Source organism: Giraffa tippelskirchi, chromosome 14, assembly GCF_054371585.1.
Source record: "Giraffa tippelskirchi isolate mGirTip1 chromosome 14, T2T-mGirTip1v1.2.pri, whole genome shotgun sequence".
Lineage (NCBI taxonomy): Eukaryota > Metazoa > Chordata > Mammalia > Artiodactyla > Giraffidae > Giraffa > Giraffa tippelskirchi.
Window position 1 is genome coordinate 27,770,596 of NC_137288.1, and position 24,025 is coordinate 27,794,620.

At 37.7% G+C, this 24,025-nt stretch overlaps 1 protein-coding gene across 7 annotated transcripts in view; it reads right to left on the bottom strand.

Moving 5' to 3' along the window:
• PIK3C3 (phosphatidylinositol 3-kinase catalytic subunit type 3) overlaps nucleotides 1-24,025 on the bottom strand; it is a 176,281-nt gene that overhangs the window by 4,701 nt on the left and 147,555 nt on the right. For 5 of the 7 annotated variants that reach the window (XM_081563196.1, XM_081563199.1, XM_081563198.1 and 2 more), the window contains 3 exons: nucleotides 11,783-11,951; nucleotides 5,523-5,613; nucleotides 1,029-1,154 (listed from right to left, as the gene is read on the bottom strand). In XM_081563196.1, coding sequence (XP_081419322.1) covers nucleotides 1,029-1,154; nucleotides 5,523-5,613; nucleotides 11,783-11,951 — 386 coding nt within the window. Of the gene's footprint in view, nucleotides 1-1,028; nucleotides 1,155-5,522; nucleotides 7,534-10,872; nucleotides 11,110-11,782; nucleotides 11,952-24,025 lie in introns of those variants that run through there. The other 2 variants (XR_014075038.1, XM_081563197.1) reach the window with 2 other exon arrangements.

A 24,025-nucleotide genomic window follows, 5' to 3' on the forward strand; every position in this document is an offset into this window, starting at 1 on the left:
GGGAATAGCTTAGAAAGCAGGTTAGAACACAACGATCTGAAGGCCCTGAATTGCTAGAGACTGGATGTCACTTGTAGGCAACAGGGAAACACTTTTCATATTTAAATTACATAAAGGAAGGTAAAACGGTATTCGTGAAGATATATCTGATTGGAATACTGAGTCGAATAAAAATAAGAATGCTGAGAGAAAAAAAAAACAAACTAAAACAAAGCAGTTATGAAGGATTTTAGTTACCCAAAGTATCATAAAGTGAAAAACTAGGTTAAAATGCCAATAGTGGGAAATGACAGAAAATGATAATTAAAAAACAGTTAAGGAAACTCACAAGGCTTTGTGACATCCTGTATGCTGGGTGAGGGAGAAGTTAAAACAGACAAGCTTTGAGCTTACAGAATTAGTAAAATTATTATTAACTGAATGTGTAAAGTCAGGAAGGAGTTCACAGGAGGATGTGGGAGAGGAGAGCGGCCTTTGCTAACCACTTCCATCATCATCCTCATTATGAAATTCAAAATTAAAATAAGTTTTAAATCTGAGGTTTATCATCAAGGCTAGTGTAAAAAAAGTCTTCCCTCAAACAACTGTAGAAGAGTCTGCAAACCATAAGTCTATAGACAGATCTTTCTGTGTGTGCTACGCATGCCATTGCTTTCTCAGCTTCTAACCTCCTTTCCTAACACTTCACCATTTACCAAACCCAACAAGTGTCCAAGTCTCACTTGTCAAGGCCTCCACCAGGCCCAAGATCATTCTCAAGAAGGGTTTATAGGCACCACTGACTACAATGTACAGATACGCCTATGGTGACGCTATACAATTTAGTTACTAAGAACATTTCAGTGGCATGTTTTAGAGTTATTAGTGTATCAAACACATTCACGTTGGAAGGTTGGTGAGAGGTCAAGAAGGCTTGATAAAAAAATCAGAAAAGATGTGTCATTTGCAGAGAAAAGCATGGTTCTGAGAGGATTCTGTGGTAAAACACGGAGACGCTGAGATGAACGCACTGCCATCAGAGAACTCACCTGGGCAAACTTGTGAATCTGCTCCACCACCGCAGCGAACAGAGCATGGACACTCTCGTCAATCAGACTCTGCATGTAATGCACTGCCTCCTCGTCAGACAGGTCTAAACGAAATTTATCCTGAACCTGCAAGGTCACAGCCTATGAGCTTTTGAATAAAGAAAAACATAACATTTCGAAGAGACAAGAACAAACAGATACGGATATTATTACAATGACCTATTTTTACAGCAAAGAAATGGTTCATACCTATAAGGAGTTCTGAATACTATTCTCCTGAATGTGGAACTTTACTTTTTGCTATACGCTCTTTATATCACCCTATCTTGGTTGGTTGCAAATATTTTTTTCCCAGAAAAATATTAACAAAGTGAATAGAAAATATAATTCTGTTCAGCCCTGCAAATTTAAAAACAGACAAAAAATAAACTATAAATTAGATCTTCTAAGATGTCCCCTTTCCTATAGGAGTTCCTTATACTTTTGCAAAGAACTACTTCAATATGACCTATAATTTCTAAAGACTGAGGACTTTTTCATTACTTCATATTAAAATATACAGTTGATTCTGAATAACAATAAGAACTAGAAAGATTAGTAGAGATATACATCAGAATAGTTCCCTAAAACACACAAGCAAATGTTACCAAATGACTGTGTGTTAGAGCTCAACTGTGTCCAACTCTGCGACCCCATGGACTGTAACCCACCAGGCTCCTCTGTCCATGGAATTCTCTAGGCAAGAATACTGGAGCGGGTTGCCATGCCCGACTACTTCATGCTAACACGGTGCAAAGCACTTTACATGCAGTATTCATTCTACTCTCAGATGGCTCTGACGTAGATAGTAGCTCAATCTGTAAGACACAGAAACTGGGACAGAGAATTTAGGAAGCCAACCCAGGGACCTTTAACTGACGTTAAGTGGCTCACACTTCCAGACCATCTCAGTAACCACTGTACTTACTCCTTTCTCCTCTTATAAATGATCCATATAAACTTCTGAAAAGACAGGCTAGAAGAAAATGGGGTTTTCAAGTGGCTAAAAAGTGGTCCACATTTAGTATTTCTTTTTAAGTATGGAGTCTCCTATAAAATCAGGAAGAAGGAAAGGCAGACAGTACTACAACCCATCACGGATGCAATAAACATGAACTTGGGCAAACTGCAGGAGATGCTGAGAGACAGGGAGGCCGACGTGCTACAGTCCATGGGGTCACAAAGAGTCGGACACAACTAGGCAACAGAACAACCACCACCACAACCACCACCACCACCACCACCACACCACCCACGGCCCACTCAGCGCCCTTTCTCTTTACTGCACTGCAGGTATACCGGGTGATCCTACAGCCCTGCAGCCTCAGGAGAGAGCAGGTAAAAGAGAGGTAGGTAGAACAAGTGAAGGACAATTTGGTGGAGGGCGATCTAAAAGTATACCTTCAATCAACTCTCTCTCCCATTTCTGGATCGCAGTTAAAGAATTTATTCCATTGTATTTCTTGATTTCTACTTAACAGAGGTCATGTCTGAGAATTTTGAAAACTATTTTTTTAAGCATGTCAAAAACACTATAGGGCAGGAGAATCAAAATAAACATTTAACCTAATTTGTCAAAGCCTGCATACTTATAGAAGTGCTTAAATTACAAACAGAAGATATGTATTTAACATATAAAGAAAATGTTATTTACAGAATATGAAGACATTCTTTTTTATAAGAAAAAAGATGAAAGCCATAAAAATGGTTGATTTGTTATCATACATATAGACTTATGTTAGGCTACTTGTTATTCTACCCCTGTCCTTTAACCTCTGTACCTTTCACCCTTCTACCATCTCTCCTCTGACTTTCTGGTTATCTCTATCAGCTCCAAACTCTGTCCTTTTACACCTCGTTAGCTAAGGCTGCACTCGAATCAATCTGCAGAGTGTCCTTTTTTTTTTTTAAAAAAGAAAGAGAAAGACTATAGAACATTTTATTATTATTTTTAAATTTTGTGCTATACTTCCCTTATATTAATGCAAATTAAAATAAACTTAGAGACATTATTTTTTAGAGAGCCAGTAGTTGAACATTTATCAACACTTCACTGGAGCAGCACCCTTGGAACTCTTGGAAAAACTGGAAATCCAGATAAGACATATTACTTATCAAGCAAAAGGATGCAAACTTGTAAATCTCAGCCTCTGCACTGTCTTTCAAAAGTAGATAAGATACCCTTTGTTTGAAATATTGTATTACCAAAATGTGACACAGCGACACAAAGTGAGTGAATGTTGGAAAAATGACACCAACAGACTTGCTCAACACAGTTACTATAACCTTCAAAATTTGTAAGAAACACAATTATCTGTGAAGCACAATAAAATGAGTAGTCAGTTTCAAAAAATTAAAAATAAATTGATATATATATACTAAAATATACTGTGGAAAAAAGGAAAATATTGTGGAACTTTGCAATGATTAAATATTAAATATTAAATATTTTGAAGATGATGCCATAAAGATAGTTGGTAACAAAAGTTTAAACAATAAAATCAAGATTTTGTAACAGGAAAAGTTGAAATAAAAGATCTAATAAGAACAAAAACTACATACTGGCAAGAAGAAACAAGAAGACTCCATTTGACAACTACATCAGAACTTTTATAAATGAGTTCTGAACATAAATGAAGTGAGGCAAGAGTGAACATATGACAGAGATAAATGGGTTTAAAATAAACAGCAACAACAGACCCTAAAAATAGCAACACACACAGAGGCACACAAAAGCAACAACATTTGAAATCTGGTGTAGTCATCAGTTTTGGCTAAGAAAATTTTCATCAATTACTTATGTTTCTCGATGAATGAGCTTATGTTGAAAAAAATAACCCACATCAAAACCTAAAGTGATAAGTAGTCCATTTCCTAGTTTGGCCGGGGTGAGCAGTTTTGAAACAGTACTTCCTAAAAAATAATAAACGAAATCCTAAAAAGTGCATAATTTTCTTAAATGTTAAACAATAAGATTTACATTAAAATCTCTCTCATTGTCAAAGACTCATAAAATTAAGTAAAAGAGATTAGCTTCATTCATGTTTGCAATTATGTAAATATTTTTGTACCTTCCAAATCCATATTGAAATATTAATGTCCAATGTGATAGTATCAGTAAGTGGACCTTTTGGAAGGTACTTAGATTATGAGGGTGGAGCTCTCATGAATGATTAGTGCTCTTATAAAAAAGACCCCAAAGAGCTTCCTGGTGCCGTCCACCCTAAGAAGTGCCCTTTGACCCCAAAAGGGCTTTAAGTTGACCATTCTGGCACCCTGGCCTAGTACTTAGAGCTTCCAGAAGCATAAGAAATAAATTTCTGTTGTTTACAAGCTACCTAGTCTCTGGTATTTTGTTATATTGATATATATAGCAGCCCAAATGGACCAAGACAATGTTTAACCCACAAAGGTATGTTTCTAATAATGCTCAGTCAATTACATGAGAACTTAGGGCTTTTGGTAAGAAATGTTATTTACAGCCACCAGCGAAATTCCATCTTACAACTTTAGTAGTTTTATACTTCTATAAGTTAAAAAGCTATACTATCTTTGAATTTCATTATTAATAAGCACTCTGATATTTAAGATCATTTTATGTTATCTTTGGATAAATAAAATGTGTTATATACACCCAACTCAATGGCTTAGCTGGTAAAGAATCTGCGTGCTATGTGAGAGACCTGGGTTCAATCCTTGGGCTGGAAAGATCCCCTGGAAAAGGGAAAGGCTACCCACTCCAGTATTCTAGCCTGGAGAATTCCATGGACTCTATAGTTCATGGGGTCGCAGAGAGTCGAACACAACTGAGCGACTTTCACTTTCAGTGAATCAGAGTCAGAAATTAATTTGAATGAAAAAAATATCTTCAAATCTGTTACTCCTTTCTCCCATCTCTCACTGTATCTCAGGGTAAGATAGTTCCGAATAACTGCTCATCTATGTGACAGCTTTCTTTCATGCTTCTCTTTGCAAGTTAAGTTAAAAGCAGGTCTCTACTCTCCTGACACAGTAACAAACGCCTGTAACCAAGGGTATGAATGGGAAAGATAAACAACTGTTTTCTTCTATATACTATTATAATATCTTGTTTCTGATTCTTAGCATGCTTGGTCTGGGAGTACCAGGAATCAGGTATCCTAGTAGGAATATTAAAGAGAAGCTAAACTTTTTAGGACAAGGAGTAGGATGGTGATAGTAAGCTTCCTCTCTTGATATAGTGAGCTACTCATGTGACTATGGGCATGAACAGGGACGGGAATAAAACTAGTCGCAGAGGGCTTGAGAGGCTGTTGTATTCTGAAACATCAACAAGAAATATACACAAGGTCTCTTTCTTAATTTATATTACTTAAGAGTCTAGGGTTCAGGACAAGGGGAAATGGGTTGTCAAAACCTTGATACTTCTTAAGTATGAAAAGTAGACTATGATATCTGAGAGTATATGAAAATTACCTTTTTCACAGTCTTATCTGGTTCAAGAGCAATATCTGGAATGTTTGCATCCACCATCAAGGAAAACAAATTCAAAATAAGATTAGAATACCTAAAGGAGAATGGGAAATAAAAATAAACAGCAGTGTGTTAGAATCTGGCCACTCTTTCTCATATTAAGAGTGCTCTTACAAGCTGTACTTAGATTTTTATAATGCTTATTATTACTCCTATGGAAAATAGAATGTAAGCTTATTCACCAGTTGTCTCAATGAAAAGCAAGACTTGAAAACATCTTATTCTAGGGCCTTGATATAATATTACTTCTAGGTCTCCCGATAGGGAATACACCTTTGGAGTAACCATCTAATAATGACATTTTTTTCATTTTTTAGTAAGTATATTCTTTTCAGAAGGGATCTAAGGGGGAACTGGCTTTATACCATTAATTACATTTTACTAAGGAATAAAGATCTGTCTTTTCTCAATGAAGACAAGAATCTGCTACCTTAAGACTACCTCAGTGTGTCATGGGTAATGAGTGAAGGAGTAATGTGACTCCATCTGCTATCTTAAGACTACCTTGGTGTGTCACGGGTAATGAGTGAAAGGAAATAGTGTGACTCCATTCATGAGTCATAAGTATCCTCCAGGGACACTAATCCCACCATCTTAGAAAATACAGTGACTGGTCTGGTTAGCATCCTAAATGGAGGAGAAAATAGCTCATACTCTTCTACACTAAAAATATACAAGATACCTAAATCATTTCACCTTTGGAATATGTGGATCCCTGTAGGAGCTAAAGGTTTATCCTCATCAGTGCTCAAACTTTTCATCTTCCTCTAAAGAGATAGTATGTTACTATTCCAAATATTCATTACTAGAGGTGGAGCTGTGTGGGGAAAGGTGTCAGTAAGTGTCCACTGGGCACAGGCCCCTCCTGCTCCAGAACACTCTCCTCTTGGACAGTTATGCCCTGAGTGGTAATGCAGCACTGTAGTGATAAAAGGAGGCCCAGATCTGACTGTGGGGATGGATATGAGTAAAAAAATCTGGTTTTAGACAATGAAGATCTTTAGCTGGTCTCCGTAAAAATTTCTGAATCTGTTCCCCCTAAACTGAAACCATAGAGTTGCAAAGAGTCGGACACTACTTAGCGACTAAACTATACATATGCTGTGCTTTGCTTAGTCACTCAGTCATGTCCAACTCTTTGCGACCACATTGTCTGTCAGGTTCCTCTGTCCATGGGATTCTCCAGGCAAGACTACTGGAGTGGGTTGCCAGTTCCGTCTTCAGGGGATCTTCCTGGCCCAGAAACTGAAACCGGGTTTCCCACATTGCAGGCAGATTCTTTACCATCGGAGTCACCAGGAAGCCCACGTATATATGTATATACACACCAAATATAAGAAAGATTTTTAGGAACAAAGACATGGTCAACTGTGTCAAAGCTTCAGGAAGTAAAAGTGGCCACTGGATTTGCTACAGGTAACTGTTTATTTTGATAAAATTAGTTTCAATAGCACAGCAGGACTGGAAGACTTACTGGAGAAGGCTGAGGAAGAAAGCAGGCAGTAAGTGGAGACAATGAGAAGTTTTAAAAGTAGATGTACTGAGAAAGAGAGTGAAGAAATAGGGCAGCAGTACAATGTTAGCAATATCCTGGCCTTCTCCCCACTATTAATGGAAGCCAGTGGCACTCACCTAGCTGTGGCAGTTAAGAGGGATTACAGTTTGGGGCTGTAAAATTCAATGGGGGGAGGAGGAAAGTTGAGAATTAAGGTATATTATATATAGTGATAGGGTAATGAGATTGAAGTTGAAGACATGGAGGAATGAAAAGAGCTGTTAAGGATAGAAGGTGTTCTGGTCAGACAGTGAAAAGCACTGGATCAAGATTTTGAATGGCTAACTTGACTCTTAATGAGAGGGAGTGGCCAAGGTTGGCTTTCCATGAGAACAAGGCCCTGTGAGGTCAGGTCACGGCTGGACCATTCATGCAGATGTTGAAGTCACAGCAGCAGGCCTGAAGAAGAAGACAATGAAAGTTTTCAGTGGAGGAGAATGACAGGGAAATAGGCAGTTGATGGTCAGCAGTAGGTAATTTATCTGGTTACATGGTGTGCATCTATGCTTTTGTTAAGAAGGCCAGGAAAGAAAGGTTCAGAAACGGCATTACGGAGCAGGAAGGCACCAAGACCTTCTTTATGCTCTGTGGTTTGTAGGAAAGAAATACAGCAGAGGGTCCATGGAGAAGGCTGTAAGGACTGCGGTGTCAGTAGGATAAAACCAACTGCTACGCATTAGGTTATGAAAAAAATGAAACTCTTCCAGTGAATCCTTAATTATTCATGCTCTGCTTTGTTGACTATATAGGATTTTTCCCAGTCTTGCCATAGGGGGATCTCAGGAATCTACCACAGGGTAACACAAGGAGAGGAATGCAAGGCTCAATTTTGAAAGGGATATTTCAGAGGTTCTCAAACCTGGCTGCCGATTAAATTCACCTGGGAAGTTTCTTTAAAAATACCATTGATGGACATGAGTTTGAGCAAGCTCCAGGAGTTGGTGGTGATGGACAGGGAAGCCTGGCGTGCTGCAGTCCACAGGATCAAAAAGAGTTGGACACGACTGAGGGCCTGAACTGAACTGAACTGATGGGACATAATCAGCTAAACTTAGAACATAGAAAACTCTATATAGCACACATGACCCAGTTATTTTCTCATAAATAGCAAGAAAAAATACATAAGTATAGGAAAATGTTATATACCACAAGTAATATATCAACTAGTTGTAACACTGTAACATATTGATGTCATATGAATCTTAATTAAACATACAAAGTGTAAAAAAAAAAAAAATACCAATGCCTGGGCCAAACCCCAGGCCGACTGAACCTGATGGACTGCAACTGTTTTGGTCTCCCCTCCCCAACAAAGATTCCTGGTGATTCTCACGTGCAGCCAGGATATATGTTAAAATGTTTGCCTTTATTATAGTCCAATGTGTGTTCCTTTTGTAAAAGGCACATATTAATGTTTCTGGATTATCTGTTGGTATAAATGTAACTGGGCTTCCCAGGTGCTCAGTGGTAAAGAATCTGCCTGCCAACAGGAGATGCAAGAGATGTATGTTCAATCCCTGGGTCAGAAAACACCCCTGGAGTAGGAAATGGCAAGCCACTCCAGTATTCTTGCCTAGAAAAGTCCATGGACCGAGGAGCCTGGTGGGCTACAGTCATGGGTTGCAAAGAGTTGGACAGGACTAAACACACACATACACACATAAATGAAACCACCCATGCTTCTATTATTATGGCAAAGGGAAACAATTTAAATAAATATAAAATGGAATATTTTCTAAGAAGCTTAAACTTTCAATCACTTTGTGGATTATTTGTCACTACATTTCAATTGTATTAATCTTTTACATCTGTTGCCATTAACCTGCATTATCTATTTAAAACAGAATCTGTGACACCAAAAAGAAATTAAACATTATTCAAATCCTATCCAGAAAAATAGATTTAAGGTTACTAAAAATCTTTAAAACCATTACCAAAAGAAAATATAAGGTTAAAAAAATGATAGAGTGAGAAAAGTGTGCAAAACCAAGTCTAGACAAAGACGTAAGGACAGATGTAATATAAACACGGTTCTGATAAAGAAGTAGGTTAAGCACAGTGTTCAAGGAAAACATACTCTTTCTCTTACCCATGTTTATCCCAACCACCAAGCTACTCACTGACTAGACAAAGATGGTCTAAATTTTTCAGTAAAAATCTTCAATTCTACAAAGATGGTCTAGATTTTTCAGTAAAAATCTTCAATTCTAAGAATAAAAATCACTAACTACATCAAGTGAGGTTATTACAGCATTTCAGATCTGCTTCCCCTACAGTTTATCCATTTTGCATGCAATGAATATCAGAATGGAATTCTATAAAAATATTCTTTAATAAGTGTACTAGTTCCAGGAGGGGAAAAAAAAATGAGGTTAACAATGAAAAGTAGTGTGATCCACAGATTCATGGTTTGGTGACTTAGACGTCCTCTAAGACAGTATGACAACTTTGCTTGATATGGCAAAATGCCTAACCAGTATTTTTGCTGAAAAGTTTAGGTTCTGTTTGTATCACCAGTATCTAGCATGGTGTTTGGCATAAACATGGATTAAGAGAAGTTTATGTTTTCCTTCAACACTTAACATTTACAATGTTTGAGCATTACTATTGCTGCCATAAGAGTATTAAAAAAATAAAATTTCCAGTTCATTATTGGTGTAACAGTGCATTTTGTTACATGAAAATCACACCATAAAATGTGTTCTGGCATCTGTATAACTATAACCATTCATAACTTAGTTCAAATGAGATTGCTTGGTTTATGTGGTCCACAGTTTATTCAATGATTTCTTATTGATTAGCAATCAACAAAAACCATGAAAAGAACAAGGTTGACACCCTAATAATAAGTGTGTCAAATGTTCTGACTTGTAAATAAACTTTTGGCTATCTGGTTAATTCTTACATCCTAAGGGAAATTTTTACTAACAGAAGCATATTCTAAAATACAACATTAAAAAATAAATGTTGACCAAATATTAAGGCCCAGCTAATTTTAACAGTGAAATTCCTGAAAAAAAAAAAATTAAAACTATGTTCATGAAGACTTAACATAAAGTGAGGTAGATTAGTCTCTGTGATTTTTCTTACTAGTAAGAAAGTTAACTTTGGCTCTGCACAAACAATCTGCCTCTATTTTCTCATTTTGCTGAACTGTTACTAATCCATTATCAGTGATAGTTTATAAAGTACATTGTTTTCTTTCTGCCTTCAATAAGGTAGAGCACCTTTGACATTTCTCTAGTTATCACTTCATATTATCTTGTCTGTCTCCTCACTGAGATCACGAAACTTTCATCTAGCTATGACTATTTTAAATTAAAAATTCCAGGTATTAAAGTGGAACTTTCATCTCTGAAAGTGCTCCTGCATCATCAGGCACTGATCTTCTCGTTATTCTTTCAGCGTTTCTAGAAGGTAAAACTGAGCCACTCTACCACCCAAAGGATAATAATGTGGCAGTCTGTAAAATGTACATTAAAATCTGTGACAGCAGTAGAGCCTGAGTTAACAGTGAAGGCCTAGTGAGCCACTGCAAAGGTGAAACTCATTACTACAGGGCAGCCATTCACCCAGGACCACAGCTTCACTCAAGATATGAAGCAGGAATTTTCATACAAATATTGAAGGTTTTTATTCAACACACATATTCTGAGTGTCCATAAACTGAAGTTATAAAGACAGAAAAGACAGCACCCACATGCATAGGCAACTCATTTCTACTGGTTATATATTCACCTGGAAGAGAATACAGGTGGTCTCCCGAGCTGGGATTTTTCTGGTGGACTAAGAATATTCATTTTGCATTAGTTAGGTTAAAAATGGAGTTAGGGTCAAATGATCCATCATTTTTGACTAATAGTCAGAGCCAAGTCCTGAGTGTAACAAACATGACTTTTAATTTATCTTTTTCCTGATGATACATGATGTTCAGTCCTAAGTAAATTTGGATGAAGGAAGCAGAGATACAGTGGCCTTGGAAAAAAAAAGGATAGAGAAAAAAATCAACAGCTTTTTTTTTAAAGAATGACTGATGTGGTACTAAAGAGAGACAAAACCATATGCAACATTTAGTCCATTGTTTAACAAACCTCAGAACGCTCCTCAAGAACAACTAAAACTAAAAGGCTGATAAAGGTGTTAAAGAATAAAAATTATCTGACTAATCATTCCAAGTGAGCTAAATGGTTCATTCTTGTGTAATGTCAATCTCCCTGGGGTTTGGTGGGATGTAGCAGTCAGATAGTTAGTGAGAAAGCAAGAAATCGTCTTTTTCCTTTGAAATCAGACTGCTTATCAAAACAGTCATCAAACATACATTGACAAATACTGCTGCCTATGTCATTCTGAAAAAGAATGATGCTAAAAAAATGTATTGCTGTTGTTGTTTCAGTCTCTAAGTCATGTCCAACTCTTCTGCAACCCGATGGACTATAGCTTTCCAGGCTCCTCTGTCCATGGGATTTCCCAGGCAAGAATACTTCATTCTCCTGAGGTTCTTCCCAGCCCATGGATTGAACCCACATCTCCTGCATTGGCAGGAGGATTCTTTACCACGGAACCACCAGGGAATACGCTTAAACAAATATCTTTCTTGCTCTGTGAAATGAATTTACCAAAATTCTCTATGTCAAGCAAATCAACTTACCTTCGAAGGTGGAGAAAAGCTGTGTAACACTGTTTTCGGAACTCTTGGTACTGTTCACTCTGTGTGCCTCCCATTCCTTCCACCATTTCTTTATTCAGCTTCATTGGAGGAGGAAGAGGCTTTGGATCCCGACCCAAAATATATCCAAAGTCTATGTGGAAGAGTTTGCCTGGATGTTGATAAAAAACTCATTTGTTTCCAGAATCTTATATGTATCTCACAATTGGTAAAGCAATGTCTCTTCATTAAGAATATTAGTTCATGACGAAGTCCATTAAATTGTTTGATACTGTAACTCCAGACTTAGGAGTAGCCCTCAGAGCATATTTTAGCTCCTTGCAGCTCACATTCATTCAGATGAAACTATACTTAAAATCCCAGGGTAATATTTTAAAATTAAAATCTTACTTTTAGATTTCCAGAATCAAAAATGGCTAAAGCTTGGACAACTTTCAAAAGTATTAGTAGAAATTAGTATACTGTAGCAAATTTCTTATGCTAAAGGAGGATCATTTCTTTAAGTATTCTTGAGATAAATCCTTCCCTTTTAACTTATCACTATTCTCCTGACCTTCAAAAACATCTCCCAAATTTCAAATTATATTGTTAGCTTTAGTTGAACCATTTCCAATTAACTGTGTCCCTTATTAGCTGCAGACTAGGAAACCAAGCATAGTATTCACCTCTGCCAAGGGCTGAACACAGCTACAGTGCCCATGAAGAGAAATCCTTGAGCAGTCATCTAAACTCATAGGTCAGATATTTAAGAATGTCACTTTAGATAATGATTCACCACTGAATTCATAAAGCATCTTTAATTTACAAGTAGGTCTAAGTAGGCACATTAAAAAACTAAAAGTAACCCCTCGGATTCTACAATCTAAGTACCACTAAGGCAGGGATGTAGGCCTGTTTTGCATATTGATGTTTTCCCAACCTCAGAATACTTTCTAGCATATAGTAAGCACTCAATGTTGAATGAAGACACTGATTAATTTAAAAAGCCAACCAAAAACTTCCCTAGTGCAACGTGCCCACTTTTACCTATCCTGTAATGCATTCTGACCTGTTTCATGTGGAAACCTTTCTTCCATCATGCATTTGGGAAGGTTAGATTTCTTTCCCTCAATGGCACAAGCCAAAACTTTCCTTATTGAGATGCATGTATTTAATTTTTACATACTTCTGCTGCTGCTGCTGCTAAGTCGCGTCAGTCGTGTCCGACTCTATGTGACCCCATAGACGGCAGCCGAACAGGCTCCCCCGTCCCTGGGATTCTCCAGGCAAGAACACTGGAGTGGGTTGCCATTTCCTTCTCCAATGCATGAAAGTGAAAATGAAGTCGCTCAGTTGTGTTCGACTCTTAGCGACCCCATGGACTGCAGCCTACCAGGCTCCTACATACTTCAGTCGTCTTAAAAAATATTTTTAGATAGTGATTCTATCCAGTTAAAATGTTAAGCTTACCCTTCTGTCTATGCCTTTCTCTGAGCATTGTCCCTATTATCTGTGAACTTTATACACTGTCATTAGATCACTGTTGGAAACATAAAAATGGGCACAGAACTGACTCCAGTTATGGTAACAAACTCTCAGGAAACAGTGATCCCCTGGCAGGCCTCCGAGTCAGGAGTATAAAGGCCCTTTAGTAAAATACTTCACATCTCCTTTGATCATGTATGTGACCCTGATAAGGTTGCTTACTTAACGTTTCTAAGCCTTACCTTCTAGCCTACAAAACAGGTTAATACTGATAATTATCTCCTGGCAGAATGAAAAGAAATAATATAGCTAATACTTAGCTAATACAGTACTTGGTACACAGTCATCACTCTGAATTTTAAATACTGAATTTTGTTCAAAAATAAATATTAATGTATTTTAAAGACGTTTAGAATATCCCTGATACCTGATATCACAACTGCCAGCAATTAGTAAAATTAAATATTAAAGAGAGAAGCAATTTTTCTGCAACTCTTTCAGGCATCTTTCTTACAAAGAAAAACTAAATAATACATTAAACTAGAATATAACATTATTCTAGTTTATCAGTTTAATAGTAAATACTACTACTAATAATAAACAAATGTTAGTTTAATAATACATTAAACAATACATTAAACTCTGAAAATGAGAAAGAACTTCAAAACTGCCAATACAGGTAATAAAAAGGTTCAAATTTCAGGCAATAATAATAGTAAATTTAAGTGAGGTTCAAGATAGATCCTAGCACTATTTTCCCACAACAGTAAAGAAAACTATATTGCATATTATTTGAAATTGACAGAAGCTATACTAAATATGGGGCGTGGAGTTCATATACAAAGAGAAGCAACAGCTTAAAAATGAACGTTCATAGTGACAACTAACCCAAGATTTAAACATCATCATACCATGGCTACAGAAAAAGTAGTCACAGTCCAGGAAGAAGAAATTGTCTTCTATTTTCCTAGGTTCTCTGGCTGGTCTAAGACTTATATCAATATGAGACATATTAAGAGGAGAAAATCAAAGGGGCTTCCCAGGTGGTGCAGTAGGAAGAATTTGCCTGCCAATGCAGGAGACGCAAGAGACGTTGAGTTTGATCCCCAGGTCAGGAAGATGTTCTGGGGTAGGAAATGACAACTGTTTTAGTATCCTTGCTTGGAAAATATCGTGGAGAGAGGGGCCTGGTGGGCTACACAGTCCAAGGAGTCACAAAAAGTCAGGCATCACTTGAGTGTGTGCACACACACACACACACACACACACACATACACACACACACATGAAAGGGATCCAGAAAAACTAAGTAACTCCCCAAAATGGATGAAACCCTCACCCTAAATACCATCTTCAGTGGAAGACAAAGGAGGATGTTGGGGTAGGGTTGACACTTCAGATGTGAGGAAAGCATGGAAATGGAAAAGCAAATGTCAGGAAAACAAACATTTGCTAGGCCTTGCAGAGACAATGGGACATAGAGTGGACTCTAAATCTCCAAGAGTTTCACCCGTCACACATAACTGTATTCTTTGCAGATATTTCTGGTGAATGGTCTATTCTTGGTATAGGGACTGTATCTAAATTTTTCAGGGAGTTAGGGGTACGGTCAAACATGCTTCCAGGGGCTTTTAGGAATTGACTGCTTTCAGCTTGAAATGCCAGAAACATTTTGGGGTGGCAAATCTGGTTTCCCTGTGCTATCAGTAATGTAACTATTGCACTGAAAACCAGTTTTTTCATTTATCAAAATTATCTCATTATTTTTTTTTTTGAAGATACACCAGGCTTAAAATATTCTGTTAAAATCAGAGGGCTGGTTAAAGTCTTATGGGGAGGAACAACTTTCCACTCTAAAATACCTTTTTGGCATGAAGATTATTTTTGATCTAAAACCAGTCAAAGCTCAAAAGGAAGAAACTCCGGCCTTCCCCAAAGCTGCCTAAAAAACGTTAGTTAGAGGATCTGTTCCAGGAAGGGACCTATTCACCACAGATTAATCATAGTATGAATTATGTGCTTAGACAGGGAGGAATCTGGTGAAGTTTGTTTGTTAAACATTCGTCTTTGTGTCCCATTCATTGTCTCTGCGTGGTGTTAGCAAATATTTATTTACCAAACATTTGCTTTTCTACCTCCATGTCAAGTGTTTTCCTCCCCTTTGAGATCTCAAACCACTATCCGAGACATCCTCTTTTGTCTACAGCTGAGGATGGCATTTAGGGTGAGGATTTCAGTCATTTTGGTGAGTTATTCACATTTTTTCTGGGTCTCTCCCATATACACACTAGTAAACTTTAGTTTTTCTTCTGTAACTCTGTCAATAATCCCATGTTATTTTAGTTCTTAAACCAACCAGAAGAAACTGGGAGGGCAGAGGAAAATTTCTTCCTTCACAAGAGTCTCATAGTGTTTCTAGTATAGTAAATGATAAATAGTGGAGATGAGATGAGAAGGAATTCTAACTAGATATAGATAGCAAGAAGCCTGTAGAGAATCAAAAGTGGTTTTGTCTCCTCACCCCCAAAACAAAGGCAGTTATAGGTTAGGAAAAAGTTTTCCATTAGTCTCAGCAGTCTGTCTAAATCAGTCTTTTCAAATGAGTCAGCTCTTCGCATCGGGTGGCCAAAGGATTGGAGTTTCACCTTCAACATCAGTCCTTCCAATGAATGTTCAGAACTGATTTTCTTTAGGATGGACTGGTTGGATCTCCTTGCAGTCCAAGCCACTCTCAAGAGTCTTCTCCAACACCACAGTTCAAAAGCATCAATTCTTCGGTGCTCAGCTTTCTTTATAGTCCAACTCTCACATCCATTCATGACCACTGGAAAAACCACAGCCTTGACTAGATGGACCTTGGTTGGCAAAGTAATGCCTCTGCTTTTTAATATGCTGTCTAGGTTGGTCATAACTTTCCTTCCAAGGAGTAAGTGTCTTTTAATTTCATGGCTGCAATCACCATCTGCAGTGATTTTGGAGCCCCAAAATTAAAGTCACCTACTGTTTCCCCATCTATTTGCCATGAAGTGATGGAATCAGATGCCATGATCTTAGTTTTCTGAATGTTGAGCTTTAAGCCAACTTTTTCACTCTCCTCTTTCACTTTTATCAAGAGGCTCTTTAGTTCTTCGCTTTCTGCCATAAGGGTGGTGTCATCTGCATATCTGAGGTTATTGGTATTTCTTCTGGCAATCTTGATTCTAGCTTGTGCTTCCTCCAGACCACTGTTTCTCATGATGCAATGGCACCCCACTCCAGTACTCTTGCCTGGAAAATCCCATGGGTGGAGGAGCCTGGTAGGCTGCAGTCCATGGGGTCGCTAAGAGTCGGACATGACTAAGCAACTCCACTTTCACTTTTCGCTTTCATGCATTGGAGAAGGAAATGGCAACCCACTCCAGTGTTCTTGCCTGCAGAATCCCAGGGACGGCGGAGCCTGGTGGGCTGCCGTCTGTGGGGTCACACAGAGTCGGACATGACTGAAGCGACTTAGCAGCAGTAGCAGTAGCACTCTGCATATAAGTCAAATAAGCAGGGTGACAATACGCAGCCTTGACATACTCCTTTTCCTATTTGGAACCAGTCTGTTGTTTCATGTCCAGTTCTAACTGTTGCTTCCTGACCTGAATACAGGTTTCTCAAGAGGCAGGTCAGGTGGTCTGGTATTCCCATCTCTTTCAGAATTTTCCAGTTTATTGTGATCTACACAGTCAAAGGCTTTGGCATAGTCAATAAAGCAGAAATAGATGTTTTTCTGCAACTCTCTTGCTTTTTCAATGATCCAGCAGATGTTGGCCATTTGATCTCTGGTTCCTCTGCCTTTTCTAAAACCAGCTTGAACATCTGGAAGTTCATGGTTCACATATTGCTGAAGCCTGGCTTGGAAAATTTTGAGCATTACTTTACTAGAGTGTGAGATGAGTGCAACTGTGCGGTAGTTTGAGCATTCTTTGGCATTGCCTTTCTTTGGGATTGGAATGAAAAATTTAGAGCTTACACAACTTTTAAAAAAGGTACTGATGTGAGACATTTCCTTCTAGAAACCTAAGAGTCCTTATAGAATTTGTCATGTCTTGTGTCTTCATTTCCGTGAGGATCTATATTGGAATTAAGGAAGGCAGAGTCTCGATCACCTGGCTGCTACCTTATGACTTAATACCATCCTATGATTTCAATGTTTTTGACTGAGTTGGTATCAAACAGCAAGACTACTTTAATTATTGCAGGCTAATACAATAGATGCAGAGTACCTTGAAAACTATATTACAGCACCCTGAGTAAATAGATGTTATGAAGCAGTTTTGACAAAACATGATTCTCTGGAGAAGGGAATGGCAAACTGCCCCAGTATACTTGCTGTGAGAAACTCATGAACTGTATAAAAGGCAAAAAGATATGACACCAAAAGATGAGTCTCCAGGTCAGAAGGTGTCCAATATGCTACTGGAGAAGAGCCGAGGAGAATTACCAATAGCCCCAGAAGGAATGAAGCGGCTGGGCAAAAGTGGATATGACACTCAACTGTGGATGTGTCTGGTGATGAAAGTGAAACCTGATGCTGCAAAGAACAGTATTGTAAAGGAATCTGGAATAGGTCCATGAATCAAGGGAAACTGGACATGGTCAAGCAGGAGATGGTAAGAATAAACACCAACATCGCAGGAATCAGAGAACTCAAATGGATGAGAATGGGAGAATTTAATTCAGATGACCATCATATCTACTACTGTGGGCAAGAATCCCATAGAAGAAACAGAGTAGCCCTCATAGTCAACAAAAAAATCTGAAGTGCAGCACTTGGGTACAACCTCAAAAATGACAGAATGATCTCTGTTCGTTTCCGAGGCAAGCCATTCAACATCACAGTAATCCAAGTCTATGCCCCTACCACCGATGCCAAAGCAGCTGAAGCTGATCAGTTCTATGAAGACTCTGAAGACCTCCTAGAACTAACACCTAAAAAAGATGTTCTAATCATCATAGAGGATTTGAATGCAAAAGTAGCAAGTCAACAGATACCTGGAATAACATGGAAATTTGGCCTTGGAGTACAAAATGAAGCAGAGCAAAGGATAACTGAATTTTGGCAAGAGAATACTCTAGTCATAGCAAATACCCTTTTTCAACAACACAAGAGATGACTTTACACATGGACATCACCAAATGGTCAATACTGAAATCAAACTGATTACGTTCTTTGTAGACGAAGATGTATACAGTAAGCAAAAACAAGATCTGGAGCTGATTGTGGCTCAGATCATCAGCTTCTCATAGCAAAATTCAGACTTAAGCCAAAGAAAACTAGGAGAAACACTAGGCCAGCCAGGTATGACTCAAATTAAATCCTGTATGAATTCGCAGTAGAGGTAACAAATAGATTCAAGGGACTAGATATAGCTAATAGTGTGCCTGAAGAACTATGGACAGAGGTCTGTAATACTGTACAGGAGGTGGCAAACAAAACCATCCCAAAGGAAAATAAAAGCAAGAAGGCAAAGTGGTTATCTGAGGAGGCTTTACAAACAGCAGAAGAATGAAGAGAAGGGAAAAGCAAGGGAGAGAGGGAAAGGTATATCCAATCAAATGCGGCTATTTCAATCTAACTATTCCAAAGAATAGCTAGAAGAGACAAGAAGCCCTTCTTTAACGGACAGTGCTTAATAACAGGAGAAAAAAACGAAAAGTGAAAGACTAGAGATCTCTTCAGGAAAACTGGAAACATCAAGGGAGCATTCTGCCCAAAGATGGGCACAATAAAGGATAAAAATGGTAGAGACCTAGTAGATGCTGAAGAGATCAAGAAGAGATGGAAAGAATACACAGAAGAACTGTATAAAAAATATCTTAAAGAACCAGATTACTACAATGGTGTGATTAGTCACCCAGAGTCAGACATTCTGGAATGAGAAGTTAAGTGGGCCTTAGGAAGCACTGCTGTTTATAAAGCTAGTGGATGCAATGGAATTCCAGCAGAACTACTCAAATCCCTAAAGGATGATGCCATCAAGGCTTTTCATTCATTATGTCAGCAAATCTGGAAGAGCCAGCAATGGCAACAGGACTGGAAAAGGTCAATCTTTATCCCAATTCCCAAGACAAATGTGTTAACCATCAGACTATTGCACTCATCTCCCATGCTAGTAAGGTCATGCTTAAAATCTTGCCTGATAGGCTCCTAGGCTTCAGAACCGAACCAAGAACCAAGAACTTCCAGATGTCCAAGCTAAGTTTAGAAAAGGAAGAGGAACTAGAGATCAAATTGCCAACATTTGCTGGATTATAGAGAAGGCAAGGAAATTTCAGAAAAACATCTATCTCTGTTTCACCGACTAAGCTAAAGGCTTTGACAGTGTGGATCATGACAAACTGTGGAAAGCTCTAAGGGAGATGGGAATACCAGACCATCTTACCTATCTCCTGAGAAACCTGTATGCGGGTCAAGAAGCAACAGTTAGAACCCTGTATGGAACACCTAACTGGTTCAAGATCGAGAAAGGAGTAGGAAAGGGCTGTCTGCTGTCACCCTGTTTGTTTAACCTACAGGCTGAGCACATCATGAGAAATGCCGGGCTGGATGAGTTAGAAGCTGGAATTAAGATAGGCGGGAGAAACATCAACAACCTCAGATACTCAGATATGCAGATGATACCACTCTAATAGCAGAAAGCGAAGAAAAACTGAAGAGCCTCTTGATGAGCGTGAAGGAGCAAAGTGAAAGAGCCTCTTAAGATTAAATATTTAAAAAACTAAGATTGTGGCATCCAGTCCCATTATTTCATAGCAAATAGAAGGGGGAAAAAGTCGAAGTAGTGACAAATTTCCTCTTCTTGTGATCCAAAATCACTGCGGACGGTGACTGCAGCCATGAAATTAGAAGACAATTGCTTCTTGGCAAGTGATGACAAACCTAGACAGTATGCTGAAAAACAGAGACATTGCTCTGCTGACAAAGGTCTGTATACTCAAGGCTACAGTCTTCCCAGTGGTCATGTACGATTGTAACAGCTGGACTATAAACAAGGCAGAATGCCAAAGAATCAATGCCTTTGAACTGTGGTGCTGAAGAAGACTCCTGAAAGTCCCTTGGACAGCAAGGAGATCAAACCACTCAATCTTAAGGGAGATCAACCCTGAGTATTTACTGGAAGGACTGATGCTGAAGCTGAAGCCCCAGTATTTTGGTCATCTGATGGGAACAGACGACTCATTGTTAAAGTCCCTGATGCTGGAAAAGACTGTGGGCAGAAGGAGAAGAGGGCATCAGAGGATGAGATGGCTGGATGGCATCACCAATACAATGAACATGAACTTGGGCAAACTCCAGGAGATAGTAAGGGGCAGGGAGGCCTGGTGTGCTGCAGTTCATGGGGTCGCAAAGAGCTGGACATGACTAGGTGACTGAACAACAACAACATGAAGTAATTCAAGTAAAGGACTTGAAGAATGTGTTCATCGGCTAGGACATGAACAGCATTCTAAACTGGAACTCACACTATATTATCAGCACCTTCACACTAGCAAGTGGCAATTTAGGTTCACTATTCCTGTCTGTCACATTAATACTGCTGGATTAAATTTTGCTAGTCTGTAACATCATTTAACCTATAAATCTGTCTTTATTTTATAGTTATGTATTAATATGAGTAGATGCATAATAAGTTAATATCAGACTTTATGTTGTACATATTTAAGATTGTAAATTGTAATATGTCAACACAGGGGATTTCATTTGTTTAAAATAGTTTTATGCATTACTTATGATTGAAAAACACCTTTTCAGAATTTCAAAATGGGCTTCAGGGAGTTTCTAAGCACAAAGAAAATTAATACTTTCAGAAGTTCACAGACCAATTTCCCAAGGGAAGTCCATGATTCCAAAAGATGAGAAATTGGTTTGGAAGTAATTTGAAAATTTGATACTCACTGGGAATACAGCATCTCCTAATCTCTTAACATTCAAGGGAGTATGCTATCATTGAATTTCCCATGATTTGGTGAAAAGTTTATGATCAATTTCTGTTAAAGGTTTCACTGCTTTCAGCTAAATATGTATCCTTTGTTCAACTAAGCTAAGATCTTCATTTTCTGCTTTATTCTCATCCTGGAATTCCCATTTATTATCTACTTTGTTAGACAAATCCCCATTCTACCCTTCACAAGGTAAAGAAATGAGAAGCTTACAATATCATAGGTACAGATAATCCTTCCTTAGTTTTATTTAATCATTTAAGTAACGTCTTGTTTTCAATATAATTCCAACTGAAACCCACCACTTCAGTAGAGAGCCTATCTTAAGAATCTCTGATTCAAAACTGCTTCCCTTAATAAATCATGTATCAAATGGTATCAACCATCACATGGGGTTTATTTAACGGGCTCAATGCTTTTAATAGGAAACTCAGTCCCACTTTTCTTCATTTCGTAACAGGCGTTACTGGAATTCCAATGTTAGCTTGCATCACTGCCTGCAAATGAAGAGTATATTTCTATCCTTCTTGTAAGAAAATTCTCAAAGAAAGAGATTAATAATTATAAGGCATAAAAGATTCAATGTCTAACTATGAAACTATTACTATGCATTGCAAGTTCAAAGAGGAATGTATTTTGAAAAGAGGCTATCAATGTTTTAAGAAAATTCATCTTCATACCAAATAGAATGGCTTTTTAGAGTTAATATCTATAAATTAAAATTTTAGGAAATTTTAAAATCCACTTCATGAAATTAAAGTAAATATTTAAAAAATTCAGAGAGTATGTCTTATTCAAACCTATGATTTCAAATAGTCAAGGGGCAAAGTGTACATAAAACAATGTTTATGTACATTAATGTTCACTGTAACTACCTTCTTTTGTCCCTGACTGGAAATATAAAGAGAATAAGAGGTGTTAATTAAAATTTCCTGTTATTTGCATTTTTAACTCTTTGTGACCATATGGACTGAAGCCCACCAAGCTTCTCTGTCCATGGAATTCTCCAGGCAAGAATACTGGAGTGGATTGCCATTTCCTTCTCCACGGGATCTTCCTGACACAGAGATGGAACCTGGGTCTCCTGCATTGCAGGCAGATTCTTTACCATCTGAGCCACCAGGGAAGTCTATTTGCATTAGTGACATAGAAGTATTTTTAAAATTGTAGGTGAATACAATTTTTTGGATTAAAGAGAATATATACTGCCAAATTTAACAGTATATGGTGTAGAGTTTTTCTTAATTTCCCTTTTGTCTATTTAATAATTAAATGGAACCAATCTCAAAACTGTACTTGTTTTTTATACCTCTGCTTATTCTTTCTACTTGAATCTCTCATGTTCTCTGTAGCACCCCACTTCATCAATGGACAGATCATCCAGACAGAAAATCTATAAAGATACAACCTTAAATGAAATGTTAGACCAGATGGACTTAATTGATATTTAAAGAGCATTCCATCCAAGGGAAGAATATACATTCTTCTCAAGTGCACATGGAACATTGTCCAGGATTGACCGCAGTCTGGGCAACAAGGCAAGCCTTGGTAAAATTAAGAAAACTGAAATCTTAACACCTTTTCCAATCACAATACTATGAGATTAGAAATAAACTACAAGAAAAACAGTGAAGAAATCAAAGAGGAAATCAAATACCTAGAGACAAATGAGAATGAAAAGCACATCAATTCAAAACCTATAGAATACAGCAAAAGCAATTCTAAGGAGGATGGTTACAAAGATACAATCTTCCTTCAGGAAACAAGAAATATCTCAAATAAACAAACTAACCTTACACCTAAAGCAACCAGAGAAAGAATAATAAACAGAACTTAAGTTAGCAGAAGGAAAGAAATCATAAAGATCAGAGTAGAAATAAATGAAACAGAGACCCAAAAAGAAAAAAAAATCAAAGATCAATAAAACTAAAATCTGGTTCTTTGAAAAGATAAACAAAATTGATAAACCTTTAGCCAAAGGATCATAAGAGACTCTTACAAGCCACCGTAAGAGCAACAAGTATGCAATAACATGTACGCCAAATAGATAACCTGGAAAAAATGGACAAATTCTTAGAAAGGTACAGTCTCCTAAGACTGAACCAGGAAGAAATAGAAAATATGAAGAGACCAATCACTGAACTAAAATTGAAACTGTGATTTAAAAACTCCCAACAAACAAAAGTCCAGGACCTGATGACTTCATAGGCAAATTCCAAGAAGAGCTAACAATAGTCCTTCTGAAACTGTTCAAAAAAATTGCAGAGAAAGGAAAACTCTCAAACTCATTCTGTGAGGCCACCAACACCTTGACACAAAAACCAAAGATATCACAAAAAAAGGAAAATCATAGGGCAAAATCACTGATGAACACAGACACAGAAATCCTCAACAAAATACTAGGAATCTGAATCCAACAATACATTAAAAGAATCATACACCATGAACAGTGGGATTTAACCCAAGGAGTCAAGGATTTTTCACTATCTGCAAATCAATCAGTGTGATAAACCACATCAAAAAATTGATGGAAAAAACCATATGATCATTTCAATAGAGGTAGGAAAAGGTTTTGATAAAACTCAGCAACTATTTATGATAAAAGTTCTCCAGAAACTGAGCACAGAGGGAGTATCCTCAACATAATAAAGGCCATATACAACAAATCTACAGCTAACATCATACTCAACAGTGAAAAGCTGAAAACATTTCCTCTAAGATCAGGACCAAGATAAGGATATCCACTTTCACCACTTTTATTCAACAAAATTTTGGATATTCTAGCCACAGCAA